At 37.0% G+C, this 25,831-nt stretch overlaps 2 protein-coding genes across 3 annotated transcripts in view; one reads left to right on the forward strand and one right to left on the reverse strand.

The window, feature by feature from the left end:
- LOC131334192 (uncharacterized) overlaps positions 1–25,831 on the reverse strand; it is a 74,111-nt gene that overhangs the window by 6,337 nt on the left and 41,943 nt on the right. The window lies entirely within an intron of this gene.
- Positions 6,138–11,634, forward strand: LOC131334188 (uncharacterized). 2 transcript variants are annotated; one of them, XM_058369098.1, is made up of 3 exons: positions 6,169–6,303; positions 7,241–7,320; positions 9,039–11,634. In XM_058369098.1, exon 3 carries the CDS (start codon positions 9,055–9,057, stop codon positions 11,395–11,397), a length of 2,343 nt encoding a protein of 780 aa, XP_058225081.1. In that variant the 5' UTR covers positions 6,169–6,303; positions 7,241–7,320; positions 9,039–9,054; the 3' UTR covers positions 11,398–11,634. The 2 variants fall into 2 exon arrangements, with proteins under 2 accessions (XP_058225082.1, XP_058225081.1); XM_058369099.1 differs by lacking the exon at positions 7,241–7,320 and having other exon boundaries at positions 6,138–6,303.

Genomic DNA, 25,831 nt, shown 5'->3' on the forward strand with positions numbered 1-25,831 from the left:
ATTTTGCACCGACCGCCGTGCATATATACCCCTCAAAATCTGACAGAGGACTGCAACAATTCTCAAGAACTGTCGCCATCAAGCTTGCCATCATCCTCTATTCTGTTCCACAAACAGGTATGCCAAAGAAAGATTATTCCTCATTGCACTGGTACAGCGTTTCCCACACACACTGTGTGCAGTGTGTGGGGGGCCTTGTGTTTTATGAGAAGGTGCATACTGTGTATTTAGGAGTGATTATAGCATGTCTCTTTTCCTTGCAAAAATTTTACAACCACATTCAAATACACAATCTCACAAAACACAAGAGTCCCACGCACACTGTGTTTTGGGTGTGCCCCAATACACCATCTCACAAAACACAAGAATCTCACACATACTGTGTTTTGAGTGTGTAATTTTGGGTGTGGTTGTAGCATATCTCATTTCCTTGTTCTCTGTATACATAACTGCATTGTTATTGGGTGCAAATGTGGCTTCTTTTCTTAGGCGTCTTTTTTCCCCATTAATTCAAATTTATCAGCAATGAGATGTAGGGTATTAATCAAAAACTGATAGGAGTATGTAATTGAGCACAATTTTGTATAGCCCGTCTTTATTAGTACTTGAGTTGTACTACTATAGAAAGTGGATATATTCTGATCATAGCATAAGGACTTCAAAATTGCAGCAAACCTTCTGAGTACAGTTTCGAGCACAATTTTGGGAACTGATGTTTCATCTCTTACGGCATCTTAGATTCCTCACTTGTCATTTATTCCCTCACTAGAACCAGGGGCACACGGGATGTGTGCGCAAGTTCAATTTTGCATATTTTGTCAAAACTCAAACTAACACTAGGCGGAAAGCTATTGTGTGCATATTTCATCGAACATTAAACAAACAATAAGCGGAAAGCTAGATTGCATGCAAAATTGGACTTGCACGCGCATCACATGTGCCCCAGACCTCTAGTGATTATTAACCTACTAGAATTAGATCAGCTGATTGCCCTTGTTCACTTTCGTATAAGCGAGGTCATGGGGTCAATATATCTCTTTCAAAAGTAGAGATTGATTGTTTCTTCCTCTGAACGAAGGTTATTTGGGCGCAGGTTTTCGATAAATAACTTGGGACAACACTGATAGCAAAAAAAAAAAAAAACTATATGAAACATTATCCTGACTAAAACCCAAAATATGTGAGAAATGAAATTAAGAGAACACATGCAATAATTCAAAAAGAAAAAGGAAATCATTCTTTTACAAAGCTTAGGAATATAAGGACCGACTCCGGCCTTGACCTTGGTCTTTATTTTGTTGGAGCAGTATTCTTTAGCTAATCATACATGCATGGAAGGTGACATCATTGTGGGCCTCATATTGATGACCTCAATGACGTCATTTTCATAGGTATAACCAGCATCACAAAATATAAGTATATACTAACAATGGGTCTAAAAGAAGAGAATTCACTGGGCTCCGTACAATCTCATGCCATCCAAAAATGTTTTAGACGATTCGGATTAAAAACAATCTATTATCGTCTAAAATACTTTTAAACGGCCGAGATTGAGCGCCGTAAAACTTATTCACGGCTTCTCCGTAAATAAGTTTTTTCTCCTGAAAGAATTCTTTACTTGATGCTCCGTGCAGTGGCTTTGGAATGGTTCTCAGAGTATTGCCAGAGATATGAAACCCAATTTGTGTTCTGCTAGACAAAGAATTGGCTATAAATGCTGTTAGAAAAAAATAACCATAGTGCGGAAGCGGGTGATTCGGGTTACCTTACGAACTTTAACCGAATCGAACTTTAGTGTGGATGAATTACGAACTCTCGATTACGTACCAAATCAGCTACAAATTCCTGCGATGGAGTGATACTACGAGGATCGAGTATCACCCTCTATTTCACAGTGCAAAAGCTCGGATTGCTCTTTAATGGCAGAGAGAACTATCGAAGAGAGAGAGAGAGTTTCTCAAAACTCTACTCTATTTTTGTATACCCCTAGTGTATATTATTTTCTATATTCTTGTGTATGTTCTTTATAAACATCCTGCAGGGAAATAAATAGAGAGAAAGCATCCTAGATGCTTTAGAAGTCTTCTAATCCTAATTAAGAGATTAGAATTACTTCAACTTCTCCTATCTTATCTCCAAGATGAAATAGAACTCTCTATTATATGGGTTACCGGATCATGCCCACATGGACGACCCGATTTGGTCTCAGACCGGCCCCAAATTCCAGCATCTCTCACTCGTCCATGCATGGGCATGACAAGTTGTATCAATCTCTCTTCCATCTACCGAACTAAGAAGCAAACTCATACGCGCTAATAAACTGTGCGATCGCTGGGGCACCTGCAAGTGGGAGCTCTACACTAGAAACTCTTTAAGAGCTAGCATTGAGACATCAACCCATAAGAGTGTCTTATGTACCCTGAATCCATTTAGTTACACCGGACCAAACATCTTTAATCCTTCCAAAAAGCATGCTTGACCCCCCAACATCATGCACTCTATATTCACACCCGATCCGCGTCCCAATAAAGCGACCTGAGTTGTCGACAGTGAATATATTGCAAGGGTATACTACTAAATGATCTTCTTTTCGCCCTCATGTCATTTCATTTTAACCTTACTGCTTTCCCAGACATGCTCCATGGGACCCTGACATTTCGTAGTCTTAAATAGTCAAGCTAGAGTAGCAACACAAAGCCTTTACTACATGACATAGTCAAAAATCAAAGAGCACATTTAATATATATGCAGTCACCTTATCTAAATGACTGCTTAGACTCACACAGTGAGGAAACAAGGATTCATTCACTCACCTCTAAAATAAATGATCGCCAAGCACATGTAGTATGAATACATGCTACAGTAGAGTTACTTTTTCAAAAAAAAAAAAAGCGACGTCATACTCCCAAACACCGTACAGACTTTAGTCTAGTCGCTACCTAGCGCCCAACCCGAGTTCTCAGATAGCTTGCCGTCATGGCGCTATACGAGTCCTCACATCTGGTTAACAAAGACAAGTTAATCTCAAGATAGGGGAAACTATACAAAATTAGTCTCTTGCTAATAGACCTCATCTTGGTTCCAACCAAGGCAACATATGGTGGGTATATCTGATTCTTCTTATCAGACTATATCACAGGTCCAACCTGTATATCTTACTACCCATCCGTCTCATCTTCGCTCACTATCTCAAATGCCGAAGGCGATTGCTCGTGTGAGTGAGTCAATCTTACCTACTGACATCAATCTTTAAATTCTATATGTGTTATTTAATAAACAATTGACCAAATTGCAACAAATGCATTAAAAAAAAAGGCTAGAATTTGAAAGAGCATTTATAGTGTTTTTACAGACTTCAAAACGAACAAATTTATTAACCATATGTACTGTCCAAATTAATCAAAAATTCTAGCAATCTAACCAGGATAGCACTACAGATAATGTGGAGACGCAGATGTTTGTCCTTCCAACAATACGTACATTATTGAGGGTCAAATGAACTACAGTCATGCAAAATCATCACATTGGGTAAGGTATCAATCTTTTTATTTTAAGTTGCAAGTTGCAACCTCTTTCAGGTCATCTCGGCGGCAAAGGGTCAAAAATCTATAAATTTACTCTCTTAAAGTTGATTCGGTCATTGCTGTTGCTCGGAAAAGGTTGCAGGACACGGTTTTGGGTGGGACAAAATCAAGATTTTATTCTAACAGTGATGAAATGTATACTAAGAAATAAAATAGATGCATTATAATATTAATAGTCATCGACTCTACCAAAAAATTAAAATAACATAATAGAAAATATAGTAAATGATATTTGTCATTTGCACAAAGAGTATGAAAAAAAGACTAACTTTAATTTTTAGATTAAGTTATTTTAGGGTTAAAGCGTGGTGGATATTTTTCCCTTAAAATTACACCTCATCCTTTATATTATTACATTCTGACCCATTGAATTTAGTTTTGAATTACTTTTTTGGATCTCTTTTTTAAAAAAAATAATAGAAGAGTTAGGACTAGTATATAACAAAAAAAAAAAAAAAAAAACCTTGCGATAAGGGACTATATATAAATTGGAGATAATTTTTTTATACATACAATAATTACAATTACAATTTAAAAAATCCTTATAGTGGTGGCCGGCGGTACTGCAGCCCTTTCCATCCTCACTCATTTCTGAAGGACAATGTACCTCGTGTGCTTTCCCAAGGTTTTATGGTGGATTCATGAAATGCGAGGGCATTACTTTAAAGCAGACTATGGTAACCACCTCCCTTTTGTTGCAGGTGTCATGATTGACTCTCACACATTCTATTGTAAATTTGAATCATCCATCTCGATAATTTATGATTAAAATTTGTCGAAACATTCTTATCGGTTAAAATTAACTTTTATTGATAAAAATTAACAAATATATCTCAACTATAGATTGCCAAAATGTACGGTTCGAATCTGTCCTACAAAACGCACTATGAGAAATTAAGAGCCCTTTCCGCAACGCAAAAAAAAAAGTCCTTATTTTTTAAGAAGGCAATTTCAAGTTCAAAGATTATGGGTTTATTGAAATCTAAAAATATGTAATATGAATCTTGTTTGAAAGATCTCATCTAGATCTTTTATACAATACAAAAAAAATTGAAAATTTATTTTTTATTTACATTATTTTTAAATTTAAAAATATAAAATAAACTGCTTATTTTTTTAAAATTTTTTTGAAACGGAGCCTAAGTGCCCTACAACATCCCCATTCCACCCCAACTTCCTTTGGATTCCTGAACTTTGACAGGCTTTATTTGGGGCCACATTCGACCCATTTGAGAGATGCCATTATTGACTTCTTTCTTCTCTAGACCAATGCTATCTGTATCCAATTAATAAGTTTAGAAACATTCTTGCCGATCATTTTTTTTTTTCACATATTCTACAATTAAATGTATAGAACCGACATATATTTATGAGAAAAAAGTAATGAAAGAGTGGTTGGTAGAAGTGTACGTGAGAACCCACCACCACCTTATCATTGCTACTCTGCTTTTATTTCTTGTTTGGAAATCTGCTAGTGTATATTAAAGAGACTAATAAGAGAAAAAGATCATAGCAAGGTTATCAATCCAGTACCGTACCGTACCGGCCAGTATCAGTATTGTCTAAATTCAATATTCTACACCTCTAATTTCATTCTGACTCAAATACCGACCAATACCAGACGGTACTGTACTGGGCTACTTTGTTTTTCAAGTACCCGATAATATCGGTCGGTACCAGTCAATGATAGACTACTCTTTATTTTTTAGTTTAATAAATGTGTATATTATACTATAAATTCTTTTATGTTGAAAAGTAACACTAATAGCGGCAAAACCAAAATGATACCTAGTATCTCACAGGTATTGATACGTTGAAAAACCAATTTGATTGCTAACACTAATAGAGTTTTTTTTTTCTCTTCAAAATCATCAATTTGACTACAAAGACAGTACTAATTAATACTCCATATGGCTAGCTCTCCAACCAAACTAGCTTGTAATGTTATTAAAATCAAAACTTGTCAATCATTTTATTAGCTAGAAATATGTTGCTCTCTATATACACACGTTGTCCTTTATTCCGTACCACTCCACATTCCACAACTACTGTATAAATATTCGACTCCAGATGGAGACTTGGTTGTGCTCTCTCTCTCTCTCTCTCTCTCTCTCTCTCTCTCTCTATATATATATATATATATACAGTCAGGTTCCGGTGAGGGATCCCTTATTTTTTTAAAATGCGGGACTTTCCTTCCCGATTGAATTTCGATGATCCGAGCCGCTCAAAGTGATTAGAACGTGATTTTAAGGGTCCCCGCGAGAAATCAGCAAAAAAAATGACCGGGAAGGGCTTCATCCGAGCAGTTTTCATTGAACGGTTCAAAAAAAACTGCTCGGATGAAGCCCTTTCCGGTCATTTTTTTTGCTGATTTCTCGCGGGGACCCTTAAAATCACGTTCTGCACACATTGAACGGTTCGGATTTTCAAAATTTGATCGGGAAATGAAAGTCCCGCATTTTAAAAAAGTGAGGGATCCCTCACTTGATAATTTGTGATATACAGTTATATATATATATATATATATATATATATATATATATATATATATATATATATACATATATATATATATATATCTCGTGGTACTGCTTAACTTTTGATTTGAGCTTCACATTCAATCAGTTTTCTAGTAGTTCAACCAACCTCAGACTTCCTCTAAACAAAAAAGAAAACCACCCTCACACGGTTTAATAGTCCTGTTGTATTTCGATCGGTATGCACTCTCTCTCTCTCTCTCTCTCTCTCTCTCTCTCTCTCTCTCTCTCTCTCTCTCTCCATTCTGCTGCACTTGTCCAGAATTGAATTTTATTACTCCAACTTGGTCATATTGTGAGAAGTGAATTTTTATTATTCTAACTTGGTCATATGGTTAGTTCTATGCGCCGAGGAATTTTTTAAAATAATTATACAATAATCTCTGATGGAGTGAGAGGACTATCAAACAATTAAACTAAAAAAACGTCTCTTAATTTATCTTGAAATTTTGTACACAAACACAGTACTCCAGTACTACTCTATGCCGCACTGAGTGGGGTGGAGGTGGAACTCGTTTGGGATTTCTTTGTCCTATCTCACTCGTCCCACACGCCCTTACACACTTCCGATCAAGTTTAAACCAACACCGTACAACTATTTCACCCATCTTTTGTACACCTCCATAATTCTTTTTCTTGTATAATTTGGTGATTTAAATCAATGTTCAATTATTTTATTGAATTCACTTACATGAGTTTATGGCTATTTTCATTCAATTTAATCTCATTATTGGTATTGATTTTGTTAGATAGGGTGGTAAGTTACAAATGTTTGTAACTCCTATACCCTCATCTTTTATATATATATATATATATATATATATCTTCTTCTTTTTTTTGGATCGGTATAGTTTATATATATCAAGTTGAGACTTAAATCTTATTCTTACTACTACTATATATTCAGAAAGTATAGAGTCACCGCATCCCATGCGGTAGGGTGTGGCATGCGGTAGGCGTAGCGTGATTGGCTATATATTTCTATGTATAACACATAGTAACACATATGGATGATGGTGTATATATATATATACACACACACACAAGCATATTTCTATCCTTTGATTCAGAGTAAGAGTTTGTCGAGTAAACCTATTTCAACATTTGAGCATGCAGACAAATCTTGGTTTGTGAGAAAGCTGTAGTTTCAATCATTGTAACTTTGGAGTGGAGTATCATTTAACCTGGTACAACAGGTGACGCTTCTTCTTTACGAAAAGTAAAATTTCCATTTAAATAATTATCTCAAGATATCGTTGTTATTATAGTTGTCTCCTATTATTTGAGTTTACGAAAATTCTAACACGTACTTTCAACAATCTTATCTATTTTTTTCCACTTTTTTCTATTCCAAGGAAAAGATTCAAATTCAACAATCTCTTAACCAAAATCAAGGAACTGTTCATACGTTGTTGAATAGAAATAAGGAATGCCAATCTTTTAGGGAAGAAATCATTTGAATTATTTCCATATAATACAAAGAAAAATTTTTCACAAACCACTGCAGGGCAAAATTTTACAGTTAAGAGTTTAGAAATTACTATGCTTCTGCATTATTACAAGTGCTGGGAATATTCTTTGATTGTCTAAGGTCATTGTCGATTGGCTAAGGTCATTGTCGAATTAGGATTTGGATTTAGAAATTAATATATATGCTTTCCCACAGCTGAAGCAAATGTTAAGTTGAAGAATAATTACATTGACTGCTTTGTATTTCAATTCCATGTAAGCTTGATCAACAGAAAAGATAAAAGGGACTGACGATTCCCATACCATGGATTTTTACACATTTCCATTTATATATGTAAAGAAAATTTCCGTTGATATTTTAGAATTATCCGAAATAGATGGATTTACACAATACATGACTGAGGCACATATATCCCACTTTCTAGTTTCTGATGAGATTCAAGCCCTTTGCAGTTGATAATAGAACTCTATATGGCTTGTCCCTTCTAGAATGCAATAGTCCGATTTTAATTCATGTTGGCTCAAATTAACCACTCTACACAAGTAGAGTAGAACCCAAAGCTCCACCCCTTGCGGATATAATACAAACATGGAGCTATAGAGGAAAACCTTCATCGATCAGTGCCTCACGCCTAAGTGCCAGCGTCTAAGTGTGTGTGCAAATCTAGAACCACAAACACTTTTTTTTTTTTTATCAGTAACACATACACAAACACACGCACACTCACAATTTGTCACAAGAGAGATTGTTAGAGGTGGGGATCGATTATTGTTTAGACCCAGATGAATCTGCCACAAGGAAGCGGAAGAATTTGCTGCCCCGAATTAGCGATTCCACCCCCAGACTCTTCCGACGATTGTTACCAAGTTATCTATGGCCCTCACGGTACGTACATTCCCCTAGAGGAGACATAATAGTGACACCCTCCTCCCTATCTATATAATATCCTCCCTTCCACTATATGCATCCAAAATTTTATCCCGCAAAAAAAAAAGCCGTTACAGTAAACAAGTTGGAAGTCCTCCCTGAGCTAACTAATTAAACGAACTCGAATAAGCTCTAATCGAGTCAAAATTCACTTGGGCTATTTGCCCCTTGTTAGACGCAGTTAGAGATACCCAAAGGTTATGTATCTAATATGAGAACCGTATCATTATCAGTGTTCTAAAAGTCCATCACTGGACGCTAGTTGGATGGGACAGGGACGTGCTTGGCGCCTAGAGGCCGACCAGTCTGCTCATAGACCGATTTTTATCGAGGCGTTGGATCCATACCTAGCGCCTAGGCGGCCCACCTAGAACGATTTTTAGAACAGAGATCCTTACAGAAATTGTATTTTTGCCGTTCTGTTTTTTTGGAAGTCATCTTGGCGGGTGCTATGTTCTAAAGTCCACTTTGCAGCATAGAACAGAGATCCTTACAGAAATTCTTCCCTCGTTGCAGCATAGAAGAGAGAATCATGCCGTGCTACAGGATCTGCAAGCATACGAAAGATTACAACAATATGAGAGCACTGAGGAAATGGTGGGAAGATTGGGATCTGAGGATTCTAATTCTCTACATCCTCATTGCTCAGTTATACCTTCTTTTTTTTGGACGGAACCGCAGAAAGAAAATGTCACCATTGACGATGATTGTGAACGTTTCGTTACTCTACTTATTTGCGGATTTGCTGGCAACAATTGCTCTAGGAAAGCTCTCTAAGATCAAAGTTGACGATAACGATGGTATGTATGCGCTTAGGGTGTTGTGGGCACCTCTGATCTTGTTCTATCTCGGGGGTCCGGAAACCGTTACCGTCGTACGCCTGGAGGAAAATCAGTTGTGGGTGAAACACCTAGTAGGACTCCTTATGCAAGGCCTAAGAACAGCTTATGCCCTGCTAATAACCTGGTCTGGGCATGTGCTCTCTCTTCTGGCCGTGTTGATGTTTATTCCCGGGATTATCAAGTATGGAGAAAGAGTGTGGGTAGTCAGGTCAAGATCCAAGGACTACAGGGGTTTGGTTCATTCAAGTTTACCCACAATCGACCAAAACAGTGCTTTGGGACCGAATGCAAAGCTAGTGCTCCTAGCCGATTCCTGGTTACGGACCTTAATGCCTCATAAACCAGGTTACAAGTGTAACGCGAGCATAGTGAGAATTATGGTAACGAGTTTCCGTGACTCGGTTAGAACGGGTAGCGTCGATGCTTTCAAACTGATAGAAATTGAGTTGGGTTTGATGTATGACATACTCTTCAGTAAGGTAGGCACGATTTTTACTGTACGGGGAAGCATACTTAGATTTCTTAGCTTCTCTTTCCTTGTTTCTGTGCTTGTGGTATACTTAAAGTGTGAGAAGCCTCAAGGGCATTTGGAAGTGGATCATATTATTACCATCATTCTGTTAGCTGGAGCCATTTTTCTAGAGATAGCTGGTATTGTTGTGCAACTTGTTTCGGATTGGGCCTTGGTTTGGGCGTGTAAGAATCGGGCTACTTCGGTTCTCTTTCTTCACGAATTTCTAATCTCTAAAAGCCAGAGTTGGTTCTTAACCTCCCACCAAAAAAGAAGCCAGAGGTGGTCGGGGGTTATCGGGCAATTCAGCTTCCGGGTCTTCTGCACAAAATATAAGCCTACCGTGTGCAATAATTTGATGTGGAGACTTTTTGGCAGGGAAAGAATGTTGAATAGATTCAGCTCACAGGAGAGTCCAGTTCCACATTTGAAAGATCTAATCATCGGTCAACTTCTTGACAAATCAGAGAATGCTGCAGTTGCTGGTACTTTGCAGACTTCAAGAGAGAGAGTTGCGGATATTGATACTTCCCAGACTTCAACTCCAGAAATTGCAAATGTTGACAATTTGCAGACTTCAACTGATCAGGAAATTGTTGAAGGTTATCCTGTGCTGCAGACTGAAAATGTTGACAATTTGCAGACTTCGATTGAGGAAATTGTTGAAGGTGATATTGTGCTGCAGACTGCAAATGAAAATGTTGCAAATGTTGACAATTTGCAGACTTCAACTGAGGAAATTGTTGAAGGTGATACTGTGCTGCAGACTGCAAATGAAAATGTTGCAAATGTTGATAGGTTGCCGACTTTAGGTGTGAGGTCAGGTGAGTGGACCCTTGTAAGGTACAATCTTGTGCAGCAGTTCAAGTGGACTATGGAACAAGAGTTTGGTCAAAGTATTGTCATTTGGCATGTTGCTACCGAAGTTTGCTACGAGCTGGATCATCCTAAAATCGGTAAGGATAAGGAGAAACTGCAAGCGGTCAAAATACTTTCCGACTACATGATGTATTTGCTTGTTGCATGTCCTTCAAGATTCCCCTTCTGCAACGAATATGACAAGATTATGAAGGATTATGCAGATATGCAGGAACTCTTTGATGGAGGAGCATTCGGATCGTCCAGACCGGAAGGGGTTGGGAATGAGGGCAACACCACCAATATCCGCCCACTCGTGAACAAGGCACGAAGACTTGTGCTAGATATGAAGGGGAATCCGAAGAGGTGGGATATCATGGGCAGCATGTGGGTGGAGATGTTGTGCTATGCTGCCATGAAATGCCCATGGAACAACCATATTCAAGGGCTTCGAAATGGGGGAGAGTTTCTCACACACGTCTGGCTTCTGCTTATGCACTTTGGCGTAACGAGAAAGCTAGTGGGAAGTGACTCTAGCTTGAACACTGAAGAGGACGGCGGCATAAGAAACACCCGTGAGAACATAGAAGAAAAAGACAACGATGATGGGGAAAAAGATACTTCCAATGATCTTTCGTGTGAGGGTTGCTTCTTCTGGTCATGAAGAATATAAGCAGAATGCGGTCGAGGGTTGCACCGTTGGTTTGATTTGATATTCCAGAGATGAAACTCTTTCTACTTGTAACATTTCTAGTTATGGATTGCTTCTGAAGTGTGTTTGTTTGTTTGTTTTTAGAAAACACTTCCTGATCTGCTGCTGCAAAATTTCAGGACCGGTTGGCATTATTATGTCTGAATATGTGTGTGTGTGTAATATTAATGCTGTGCAATTGCTCAACTAGTGCAATGATGTTTCAGTACTCTTTTATCACTACGGAGTACCACAAACCATATAAGGGTCGTATGGATGATTGAATGAAGAGAATTGTACGTAAGGTGAAATCCACACACTTACCGGCCAGTTATATTATTTATGTTGTAAGACTAGAAGAGAGAAATTCTATTATTTGTGTTATAAGAGGCCATTACATCATTATTTAGGAAAAACAACATAGAAACCCCTAAGTAAACCCTATTACATGAAAGGATAATACTACCCTTGCAACTAAACATTAATAACACCATAACACCACTATTCTAACACTCCCCTCAAATACATGATGTGTTCATGGAGAACATCGTGAGTTTGCCAAAATGAAAATGAAATGCTTGGACTATATCTTCGACTAAAGCAATCCAAAAAGCAAAGCCAAAAAATCCACGCGGTAATGCAACTTCGATCCCATCCAAAATGAAGAATCACTAGTACTTCGGTACCCGAACAAATGCAGTGGAACAACGAACAAAATTGCAAATGGAGAAATATGGGAGAAGTTCCAACACTACTCTCCGTCACATGTGAACCCCAAATTGCACGGGAGAGATAAACAAAGGATCACAACAAGACAAAGTGCATGTAGTTTTAATTTTTCTCGGCGAAGAAAATATGTAAATAGAACAGGGTACATCATAGAGGATAAGGCCAACAACGGCATCAGTACCCAAAAAAATTATAGATATGTGTTGCAACTGAATTTCTGTGTTAATGAAATGATTATTAATCTATTGGAATTAGATCAGTTGATCACCCTTATTCACTTTCATAGGAGAGATCGTGGGGTCAATCTCTTTCGAAAGTAGAGGTTGATAGTTTCTTCCGATCTAAACAGAAGTTATTTGGGTGCAGGTAAGACGTACGATAAATAACTTGGGACAGTATTGATAGCAAAAAGCTACTATATGAAACATTATCCTGCAAAATGCCATTTTGCAGGCTACTCATCCTGCATCCAAGATGCCAGGGGTGAATGAGAAAGGAGGAGAACGACCCCGTTTGGTCCTCGTCTTTCATTTGTACTGTGCATTATTTTTGTCCTTGCGATATGGATAGTTAAAAGTCCCCTACTGAATGGAAGGAATAATAAAAGAAGCAGATATTTTCAATTGCTAAAAGATCACTTTTTTCCTCTGAGGTAAAAATGGAGGATGAAGGGGTGACCGACTGTAACAACTTTTTATAGGTGTACATCTTAAGAACTTCAAACCTGTGATGAGTGCCGTGAAGGAACTATGACCCATAGATGTCTACCGCCTCACCAACGGCTGGATGCATGTCTAGATAATCACATGCAGCTGGGCTTTACAGAAGGCAAGGTTTGAGGGTTGTCGTACTCGAATTTTGGAATTCTTGACCACCCAAGTCTCTTGGGAGTAAGCAATTTATCGCTATATATATGCTATGACACCTAGTGGAGCTAAAAGCATCACTTGACAGTCACCTTTTGAGCTTCTGGCATCCACCCTCGTATCTTTCTAACTTTCCTGTCAGAAAAAAGTTTTAAAAATTAACCTCTTAAAACTAGTTTACTATAATGATGAATCATGAATTAACTTTGGAGTTAAAGAAAATTGGTTACAAATATTTGTAATTCCTATCCATTTTATTTTCTATTTAATTTCATAATAACTTTTTCTTTATTCACCAAAAAAAGCTTTTTTTTTCTTTTTTTTTTTTGCGATTAGAAAAAAAAATTGTTTCATAACAAGATTAACAAAATGTATTATAACAACTTAACTTCTCATTTTTTCTAATCGCTTAAAAAAGAATTACATGCTGCAAACTTTTACTCATGACTGCAAACTATTACTCATAGCCACAAACTTTGTCATTTGGCACGTTGCTACCGAGTTCTGCTACGGATTGGATCGTGGTAAGGATTACATGAAACTGAAAGCGGTCAAAATGCTTTCCGATTACCTGATGTATTTGCTTGTTGTATGTCCTTCTAGAATCCCCTTCTGCTACGAATATGACGAGATTATGCAGGATTATGCTCCTATGAATTGAAGGAACTTTCCAATGGAGGAGGAGTGGTATCGTCTAGACAGAAAGAGGTTGAGGATGACAGCAACACCACCGATATCACACTGGTGAACAAGGCACAAAGACTTGTGCAATATATGATGGCGAATCGATCCGAAGAGGTTAAAGAGTGATCACAAGAAGTAGGGGAACAACGTACAGAAGGCAAACGAGTGATCACAAGAATAACAAACGAGGTCTATTGTGATATAGCCTATGAACACAACTAGAACTAGTTAAAGCTCAATAGAAGTTTCACCTCCAAACTGCAAGGTTGTCCCTGACATTTAGAGGGCCCGAGACGAACTTTAAGGTTGGGGCTCCTTACGTACTTTTACAAGCAAACAAAATAAACAATAAATCAATTTAAAAATAAGAGAAAAATGTATAATTTGGTAGATTGAAATTTCGAAAGTATTGATCATTACAAGAATGCGAAAGTATCACTTAAATATTAATTTTCTTGTATTTTTCCAACAAAAGTAGTGATCCAATAAAATTTGGGGCCCCTAGTTTTAATAAAATTTGGGGGCCCGAGGTGCTTGCCTTCCCTAAGGGATCGCGGATGACCTTAGCCTGCCTCCAAATATAAATGAACTGTTCAAGGTTATGGACTAAATGACCGTCACTAGTTCTGGACACAGAGAAAACATATCTTCGTTGAGAAAAATTGTTTATGTCCTTATTTTGGTTGGCATCTTGCCTTCCAGTTTTGGGTGGCCCTTGGTCCGTTTAATCTTTATATTATTTTTTCAAAAATTAATAATTTTTTTTTTTGTTGAGATTGAAAAAATTTGTTGATATCTTGTATCAGTTACAAGCCCATAATTTTTACAATAAGGGCACATCCATTTATGTTCTATGATTGACTTAATAATTATGACGTGTTCACTACAAGAAATTTGAACTACACCAGCGCTTTTTCTACCGGCGCTTGCAAAAAGCGCGCTACAACTGGAGGTCTATAGCAGCGCTTTTTCTAACCGCTGCTAGAATGGGGATTTCCCAGCGCCCAAAGCAAAAGCGCTGGAATAGGCCAACCATTTTTCAACGCCCATGCAAAAGCGCTAGAATAGGCCCCCCATTTACCGACGCTCATAAAAAGCGCTGGAATAGGCCCCCATTTCCTAGCGGCCTAGGAAAAGCGCTGTAATAGATCAAAAAAAAAAACCACTAATGGAATAATTTCTAATTATATTATATGTTATACATTTGCTAATAATCTTCAGTATGATTATTTAGCGCATCTCAATAAAACAACTATTTTAACAGTCGAGGTCGTTGATTTTGTTGTGCATATTGGTTAAATCATTATCGTAAAAATTTGACCTGATCAGGTTTAGAAAGCTCCTTGATTGGGAAACAATTTATTTTTTAGATGATAGTTATCGTCCGATCAAATATGTAGCAATACTCGATCAACTTCATTCTTGTTTCTATTGATGAACTCCGTAATATGTAAAAGATGGACAGTTTAGATCAAAAAATAAAGACTCTGGTGGGGGTTGAATCTTGTGATCTCATACTTTAATGCCTCGAGATGCATCAAATGTTGTCCGATCAGGCGATCATCGATATCCGATGATCTCTGATTTCAGTGACAACGATGGTATCAGTGAGATGTGAAATCCTAATGGTTCAGATCGACCATTGTAAAAATTGAGTTGGTAATGACCTTTTAATTCTATATGTTCAATGTAATTGTTAACAAACTAAGTCTTGTGCCATACTTGAACATACGGTAGTCATTCGACCGCGATACAATTACAACGATCTAGACCGTTGATTTTGTTTTTCTTGTTGATTATATCATTCTCGTAAAAAAAATATCTAGAACAGGTTTAGAAAACTTCTTTATCGAGACACAATTTCATTTACAAAATGGATTTTTTTTTTGTTCAATCAAGTATATAGTGATACTCGATTAACTTCATTCTTGATAGAAATGATGAACTCCATAATATGTAAAAAAAATGTGAAAGATAGACGGTTCAGATAAAAAAATAAAGATTCTAGTGGGGGTTGGGATGCATCTAAATTTTGCCTCAGTCGAAATAAGTAATATTCCCATTAGATGCATTCTTCGGGGTTGTGGTGATGGTGCTTGGTGTGATGATAATGCTTGGAGAAGATCCTGTAAAATATAAATATAAAACTATGAAAATAAAGCTTTTGACATGTTACTGGAACAAGAATAAAGAATAAAATATAAAAAAAAATCTCATGGGAGCAGTGTTTCACCTTTTATGATAATCTATCAAATATTTTACAAAAAATAGATCTTAAACATATGTTATATATTAAACATTCTCACATATGAAATGAAAATGATACTTGGTTCAGTGGTTGACGTAGGTGTGCGTGAGTGCTTTGATGAGCCGAAGGTTAAGAGATCGAAACACGGCATTGGTAGAAAATGGCACCCTTGTGGGTTGATTTTTTGTAAAGAAAGTTTACACTAGCGCTTGCAACCAAAGCGCTGGTAAAAACTATGCTATACCAGCGATTGCAAACGCTGGGAAAAAAAGCGCTGGTACATATCAATCTATACCAGCGCCCATAAAAAGCGTTGGTGTAGACCTATAGTAGCGCGTCTACTATAGCGCATTGCCTAAGCGTTGGTATAGACCAAGCAGGTCTATAGCATCATTTCCGTGAACCTTTACCAACACTTTTGAGCGCTGATGTATCCCGACTTTTTTGTAGTGGTTGAACGAGAGCACGATGACCATCGTAGCTTCCACTAGATCTCAAATCAAATTGGTCTACAGAAATATATGTACACTAACAATAAATTTTGGCTGCTAATTTTGCCACTTCCTTTTTTGTTAACGCCAAAATACACTTGTAAGGGAGTGACGTTAACAAAAAAGAGAGTGACAAAATCATTTCCCTAAATTTATTGTATTTACATACACTTTCACGGTTCCAGTTGAATCATCCTCTCTGTAGTGAGCCTAGTATGGGAAGACCCGATGGGCAGACCCGATGGGCCTAGCTCCATGGGTAACCTATCCTATTGTGGCTCAGCCGGGCCGGACGATAGTGTAATGCTCGGCCCAATCATCTCCCGATGCCCATATGGTGAGCCTAGTATGGGGAGCCAGAGACTGGTCCGGATGATCCTTGACCGGCCCAGATGGAAGACACTATGATCAGTTGGAGTCCACATGACATCTCGGTGTCATGTTCCGGACACGTGTGTGCGGTCACATGCACACCAAGAGTCATCCATGAAATCTACCAAAAACCATTACAGGTGACGTCAAGGGACTCGTGCTAGGCACGAGCTTACTTCTTCTTTTTTATCAGCAAAGAAAGGTTTCCATATCATGAAAGTATATATATGTAAGCCGAAAGATAAACCTTAAGGGAGGTAGGCCATTTCTAGATCTGAGATCTAAATATACTTTATCTCTTCTCTTCTTCTCTCCCAGTTTCTAAATTAGGCATCGGAGTGCCCTCCGGCTAACTATGCTGAAAGGCACTAACTGGCCGTTCCTGACTTTGGAGCTAGGCAAGTCCTAGAGCATGCACTAAGAGCAGGAGGAGATCTGAAGGAGGTCAAATCCAACCCGTTTAGCACAAACGAATGACCATCCACATTCTGACATCTTGCAGTCTTGGACAACAACCCATGCCTGACTTTTGATTTTTATAATTAATGAAATTTTCAAGAAAAAATCAATCCATGCATGACATATTGGAATTTGTCAACAAGTGATTTTGAAGCACCCTGAAATAGTAGTAGCATAGTACGGTAACATTTGTTAATTATCAACATTAGGCTTTCAATACTTCAGGAAAGTTAGAGAATGGAGACATGCCATTTCTTTTCTATATGTAGGCAGAGATTTTACATACTAGCTTGAAGTCTGTTGACCTTCAAGGCAAATATAGCTCATGTAAAGAAAATGCAAGAGAGGGATCGATATAGAGTTCAACATGAGCTACAAAATCAACAAAATCTCATTTTTAAGTATGTCCTATTTGCATGTTAGCTTGTATAGCACCACTCTTACAAATTTGATGTATGTAAGCAGATCAACTTGATATATACTTATGTAATTGCATTGCTTGGAAGGAAGTTGAACCAAATGACCATTTGATCGGGAAATGTGAAGTCCGTACTTAAGTACAATATGGAATCTCCGACCAAAATTTTTTATTTTTTATTTCCACGCGCGCCTTAAAGATCAAAGCTTGGTATGTGTGTATATAAGGCATTCTGAAGTAGCAAAACAAATACATTTCGCTAGACAGGCCTGACCCTGACCCTCAGATTTCTAGGACCCAAGGCGAGCATAAAATTTGGGGCCCTATATATTTATTTTCCACGAATTGAGAAAAATAAAGTTAACTTCAAAATAAAAAACCAGCCTACCGACTACAAATCATGAAACATGTTGCACAATTTTGGAAACTTTGTTAAAGTAGAGAGTAGTATATTCTACCATCAGCCCACAAGGCTGACTATAGTAAAATCTTCCACATGCTATTATCTTGCCAACCCTTTACGTCTTTCTATGCACTGTCAACTAACTCTAAGTTGATTGGATGTTTTCAACGGCAAATGACCAAATTAACCCGGAGCTCTTTTGGTTTTCCCTACATGTAGTCGTGCACCCACTGGAAAGCGAATTAAGGCTTCAAATCCCGTGTTATAACTCAGACCTCGTTTTGCTAAGATTTTTATTTTTTAAGTACTTACTTTTTGTTTTGCGAGATATATTATTTTCTTATAATACATCACTTTTATTTAGTAAGGGCGGATGAGGCTCTCTTCATCCCCCCTCCCCCATTATTTAGACCACGAAATAACATTATTCATCATCCAAATCAAGTACTATTATTTTATTCTCCTTTTTAGGAGTTTACACTAGTGATTATCTTGTGTAGCATAATTTTTTCGTTATGTCTTTATTATTATTATTATTTGCATTTGTTAGTTTTACAGCTAATTTTTATGTGATATAAGTTCGTCTCAACGAGAGAAATCGGAAAAGTAAAAAATTATGACTTTTACACAAGTGGAATTATCAACTCAAAAAGTCAGTTTTTGGATTATTATTTTTTGGATATTTTCCAAAATACTTGTGTAAAAGTCATAGTTTTTTATTTTTTTGGTTCCTCTCGTCACAACAAACTCATATCAAATAAAAGTTTAGCGTAAAACTAAAAAATGCAAAAAAAAATTGAAAAGTTGTGGTGCATAACTTAATTACTAACGTGAACGGGGTAGCCAAAACAATTACGGAGTATTTTTTTAGCTACCTTTCATAAAAATCGCACAAATGTAGGTGCATTATTTATAAATAATATCTTATACTATCTTATTCTCCATCCATAAATAATACCCAAAATTCGTCCCCTATCCAATCGGACCCTATTAACGTTGACTCTCTAGCTCTCTTTCTAATTTCTCCCTAACTAAAACAAAATAAAATACCATTCCACATCTCCCAATTAAGAAACTGAGCTTCATGTTTTCCATTGCGATCTAAAAATGTGGTTGTTTTAGATTATTTTTGTTCACATTTAAATTTTTTAAAGTTTTGATCATAAGATTTTACATTTATGATCCTCTCGTCGACATCTACAATTTTTAAAATTGGTATTTGGTGTGCCATGCTCTTTCATGCTCTTCTAGAACCGTGTCATGCCCGTCTAAGACTATGTCATGTCCATCTAAAATCGTGCTCATACCACATTTAAACGTGACGTACCTGTCTATAACCGTACCCGTGCCCGCCCATCCCGGCCCATTTGACATATCTATGCAAAACTAACAAATGCAAAAAATAATAATAATGACAAAAAATCACCCAAAAAGCCAGGGATTTTTTGTTAGAGAAACTAATCACATGGATGTTTTGTGTGGCCGACACGGTGATGTGGCACGACAAATTTGTCAGGACAACAAATACCCAAGAGTCACCAGGTAAAGTAGACGGTACAAAAGTCTTCATGAGGTAAAAGTTGAAACGAAAATACTACTCACACAACGTACGGAACACAACCAAGAACACAACATGCTGACGTCATCATGAAATCAGTGTGAAAACGTCGTCATTTTGCCAAGAAGAAGAAGATAAAATGAAAAGAACAGCACGAGAAACAGGTCATCTCCACTTTCATGATTAAAATACAGAGAAGAGATAGAGGGAGAGAGGGGCCTCCCACCCGCCACCACTGGCGAATCACAGAGAACTCTGAAGAGTTTTGGTAGCAAACTCAACTCCGACGGTGGATTTGGACTCCAAGCAAAACTCATTACGGGTAAACCTCGAGAGAATGTTGGATTTCCCAACCCCTATCCCCGATCAGCACTATCTTGAACAGAAAATCGTAGTCATGATCTACCTTATGCGTCATCGTTTTAACTCCCTCTCTCTCTAATCCTTTGTTCCTGCCATAAAACCCACAAATTCAGATCCAAACCACACAGATCTTACTCAAATCAAAACAAACCCACAAAAATCACACACACTCACACATACCTTTCGTACAGATGAGGAAGGCAAAAGGGATATTGGTGTAAATCTGGAGATGAATCGGTGGGAAATGGAGGGACCTGGGTGATTTTAGTCTTGACTGATGGGAAAGAGAAAAAATTGGAGGAAACAAGGAAAAAGGTTGGGTCTTTTTTTCTGAGAAACGGCTCGCGGTGGGTTTCATAGTGAAACGACGTCGTTTCCGATGACATCGTGATGACATCAGCACGTTGTGTTTTTGGTTGTGTCGTGTACATTGTGTGAGTAGCATTTTCAATTATCGGCTTAGATTTATCAACAACAAAAAAAAAAAAAAAGTATTGATTGAAAGATGGAAAACAACAGAGGTTAGCTAAATATAGTAAAAACAAAAAGATGAGGAGAAAAGGTCCAGGAAGTGACATGACAAGTGCATCCAAGTTAGACATTTTTTCATCTCACTTTCTAATTCTTGTTTGATTGAATCGAGTTTTTGAAAAGAAAACATAATAAATACAGAAATTAATACTTATGACGGAAGGAAAAAATAATTGTTTAGTCCCTGTTCTCTTGAACTTAATTTAAATATATGCGTTTTGTCTTTATTTAAACTTTTTTCGCAAAAAATAAAATTTTAGCACTTTTATCTAAATATTTTTGCACTAAAAATTAATATTTTAGCACTTTTATCTAAAATTTTGATATTTTTGCGCTAAAAAATGGTTATTTCTCAAAATACTTGGGTAAAAATAAAAAAAAATTGCTTTCCCAATTCCTCTCGTAGAGACGATTCAATAGACCACAAAAATTTTATGCAAAACTAATAAATATGAAAAAAAATTCAAATGAGGACAATTTTCAGATTTAAATTAAGTTCAAAAGAACAATGATACCTATACTTGCTTTAGCTGTATATAACATTAAATGGTTTCACATATCTTGGGGTCCACTATTGGGCCAAAAATTGGAGACTTTAGGCGGTGGCTTGGTGAGCCTATACCAGGGACGAGCCTGTCACTAGTATTGAAATTAAGGTCGTCGAAACTTAGACAAAGTAGATTTGTAGTAATAAAGATTTCATAAATTCCTTTTCGATGCATTGCTTCACATAGCTCTACTAAAAACAATAGACTCAGCTAGCTAATTCTACACAATGATCCACAAATACAAAACGAACAAAATTTTGTCCAAAAGTTATATGTCAACATTTAGGCCTTGTTCGTTTAGCATATTTACTTTGTTTTAACTTTGTTTTCCAATCATTACCCTATATTTTTCTTCAATCATTACCCTATTTCTTCAATTATTAATTTTATTTCTCTCTCTATCTCTCTCCACTCATTACCCCTCCACTCATTACCCCTCTCTTCAATCATTATCCTATTTCTCTCTCCACCCACTACCAAAACAAAAATACCCAAATGTGCTAAACGAACAAGACCTTAATTGTTCGTCCCTCCGTGCACTTGTGAACAACAAACTAAATTACAAAGCATCACCATGATGATCATGCACACAGTTGCACAAAGAGAGAGACTACGAGACGATGAGGAACGATGTATGACGATGAGGAACGATGTATATTTGGGAGCATCCATTAAGCAGATCAATAACCTTGAGAGCATCGATCCGATTCGATATTATTTGAAGGGAGCATCCAGACCCTAGCCATGTAACAAGCTACCCGAATAGCTCAAGCTTTTGCGGTTGAAGCCACTTCCAAGCAATGCGCGACCCTATTTCCTTAAGTTCCCCCTCATGTGCAGCCTCATTTGAGGTCTATCACGTGTAGGTCACTTTTAGGTCTTATTATCGTGCAGTCTTCTTGCTGGTCTATCATCACGGGATGTGGATTGTGAATTTTTAAAATATAGGGTGGAAAGGACTCCGCTCTGATACCATGTGAAATTTTTATATCCAACTCAAAATCAATCGACAAGGAATGGAGAGGTCTCAAATATTATCAAGTGATCTGTCATTCCACTCTCAAGCAATATGAGACTTTATTTCTTTTTTAACACTTTCTCTATACCATTTTCTTGGGAGAAAAATGCAAAGATCTAACATGGTTCCATCTAGGGGTGGCAAATGGGCGGGTTTGGGCCAAGTTGTAAGAGGGTTGAGTCTTTAATGGGTCATTGACTCATTTAGACCCATTAACTATGAGGCTAATTACCTATACTCAACCTGACCCATTTATTAAAAAGCAAACCTGACTTGCCCGTTAGCCCAATTAAATACTATATACTAAAATTTAAAATGAATAAAATACCAATGTACACTAAAATTACCATACTATCCCTCTACTAGTAAAATGACCAAATTACCCCTGTACACTTAATTACATATTATCATCACTTTTATTTGTTCTGTACTTCCTTAGCAAAACTATAATAATTTCTTTGCAGAAGGGTAAATACATAGACTAAAGCTTAATAACAAAGAATGTACTATTGAACCAAGCACCAGATGCCTAAAGGAAGGATTGACAGACAGTAACGTCATACTCAAAGTTGTTAATTTTGTACCGTACCTACCAGAAAACAGAACACTAAGTTAGGTGTTCCGTTCCGGCTAAAATACCGCTCTGTTTCGGGTGTTTCGGCCGTTTTTCGAATTCCGTCTGCTATAGAAAACACATAGGTTCAAAGGTTCTATGCAGTCACTCCATGACCTCCGGTGGATTTCTGTACACTCCGGCAACAAATTTTGTGCAGTACACGAGACAGAAAATCAGAGAATTGAAGCACTATGCATTGCAAATATGAACATGCCAAGGATTTTGGGGGGACATCAAAATTAGTCCCTTCTCTCTTTTGTTTTCTGCATTTAGGTAAAATAGTATATCCAATTATTTTATTGTTAGTTCAGTTTTACAAAAAGTCTTGCTAATTAGTCTTTAACTGTATTTTTATTACTTGCAATCACTTCACCAATTAAAGGTTAGGGTTTATGAATTCTAAACAAAACACAGATGAGAGAGAGAGAGAGGGGGGGGTTGCATGTGTTGTAACAACCGGTCGTCTTCTTTTCATTATTAAAGAGAGTATCAAATAAAAAATAATACTACGTAATAATTGAGTGGAGGATGATATCACATTCCACATGTATGGCGGCATGAGGGGAATGCTAACCACACTTTTGGTCTTGGTCTTTTGTTTCAGGCTCTTTTGCTTTTGCTCGATAGACGGACGACTATAACCACACTTTTTGGTCTTGGTCCTTTTTTTGCAATAAATAAATGCATAAAATCTACTGCCACCAGGAAAGATCTTCATTTATTTATTTTTATCTCCGGAACATTAATTATCGAGATGGATAAGGAGATGTCGAGTAGTGAATGTTGAGCAGTAAAACAGACGGGTGAGCATCGTACCGCTGAAAAAAGTGTGCTCAAAAGTCTTTCTATGTCATCTTTTGATAATGAAAAGAACAAATAATTTAGTATAAATTAAAACCACAACTTAGTATAAACAAGTAACAAATAATTTAAAACTAGTAATTAGTACAAAGTCCAAACAAATAACTCCTCCGGTAATGAAAAGAACTTGTCCAAATTAACGACGTGTTTTCATTTGAGATTATAGTTTATTATTATGGAGTTGAAAAAAATATAAAAACAAAAGAATGTGAGGAGAGCTATTTCTTGCTTTTTACGATATGTTGTTGATTAATAGGTTCTAAAATATGCATCTTAACAAACTCTTGCTTCGGCCTTCCGTCTTCTCATTCCAAATCACAGAGCTAGGAGTTCAACTAATTAATTAATATGATGGTAGCTAGCTAGATTGTGAGAGGTTGTTTTTTTTTTTTTGATGAAATTGTGAGAGGTTGTTAATGTTGCCCAAAAACATTGTATGTAGTGTTTGGCTTCAGGTGAGGCAGTGCGCACCTTCGGGTTTCGATCCTCTGCCAGAGATTCTATGCAGGTTTCGAGGCTATAAGGTCATGTCTAGTGGTAAGTTGTCACACTTGATTGCCTCTCTATTAATTTCCGTTGTCCGTAGCAGAATTAAAAATAAAAAAAATAAACAAGAAAGTGTTTATGTATAACTAAATTGATCACTAAGTTATAAGCACTAAAAAGTACTACTATCATAGTAGAGCTAATTCTCAAAAAGTGCTATATAATTCTTTTTGCAAAAAGAAACCATATTTTTCTAACTCCTGAAATTTTTTTGGCCTATTAAGCAAAAGCAGAAGTTAGGGAAAATGACGGTCAATGACGTGTTTTGATAATTAATACTCGTCAATGACATTTTCAGCATCAACAAATGTTCTTAGTTTGTCCTTGGCGGGTATTAATTATCAAAACACGTCATGGACTGTCATTTTCTCCGGAAGTTATGCCAATCAAATTGGCATATACAGCTTGACCCCAGATTTTAGTCTCTTGAGGTTAAGGTCAAGGGTTTAAGTTGATGGAGCAACGTTATACTCTAGTAATTTAACTAATTACAATACACGTATTCACATCTTATTGTCTCCACGTGAAAAGGTTGGAGTAATATAAATTGTGATACTGACCCACGAAGAATATGAAAGCTGTATCCTGATCAAAAGCGAAAAGATGTGTGAAAGGAAAGGAATCTCTTAACAATCATATTGTTTTGAATAACAACTAAAGCTATGAAACAAAAGGACTGACTTTGGCCTTCATCTGCTATTCCTCAATTTTATTAATAATTCATGCGTTCGAGTTAATTTATACTGCGCGAGCGAACTATTCCTTGCCAAATTATGGAAGGTGACATTATGGCCGGGCTCAAATTATAGAAAAATTATACAATGTCCGAGGGGCATTGTCACGTGGTGCCCCAATCATCCTCTCCGACCACCACGCATTTGTGCGGTTCCTTTTACAAAGTGTGTGGACCCTGCACAAATGTGCGATATAGTAGAAATTATTGGGAACCACTTGATAATGGCAGCCCCAAGGGCACTGAGTAATTATGACCTCAGGTTCTCAATGATACTTACGTGGATTATGCGCAAATATCATTTCAACATAGGGTCTCTCATGATTCATGATCGATCCATGCACAAGTGTTGGTATGATTCTCGATAATTCATGCCAAATATATTTAAAACTGTTTGTGTACTACACAACAAATAATTTGTTACAGATGAATTACAAAAGGCTAGAATAGAAAGAGCGTTCAGTGTTTTTTCAAACATCAAACTTAAATTTATTTATTTTTTAAAAACTTAAATTTATTAACCACATAGGTCTCTAGCCCTATAGATGAAGTTTGGGTGCACTTACAAAATTTTGGGGACAATTATTTAAAATTCATCGCACATGCATGTAACAACAATGTACGGAATAACTCCAAGTCGTTGGTCTGATTGGTTAAGGCTTAAGACTTTTTTCCATGTATAGGAAGTGGTAATCTTTATTAAAAAGAGAGAGACCATTTCAGGAGCACATGAAGAGCTACAATTAAGCAAGGCTTACGACTTAGAATTTGCACCCTCTTTACATCTCATATTTGAAACTTAAAAGTAGGTGCTATTAACTCATGCCATATAGGGTTTTTGTCTTGACTTTAATTCAGACCCCCACTGGCAAGCAATGGGATTGGTTATTCAGAAGTTAGTTGATGTGCGCATAAGCTGGCCTCCAAACTCTCTGAATTTTCAAATAAAATTACGATCGATGT

This window comes from Rhododendron vialii, chromosome 7a (genome assembly GCF_030253575.1).
Source record: "Rhododendron vialii isolate Sample 1 chromosome 7a, ASM3025357v1".
Taxonomy (NCBI): domain Eukaryota; kingdom Viridiplantae; phylum Streptophyta; class Magnoliopsida; order Ericales; family Ericaceae; genus Rhododendron; species Rhododendron vialii.

Coding starts and splice junctions, on each gene's coding strand:
- LOC131334188 (XM_058369099.1), top strand. CDS start 9,055: ATGCCGTGCTACAGGATCTGCAAGCATACGAAAGATTACAACAATATG.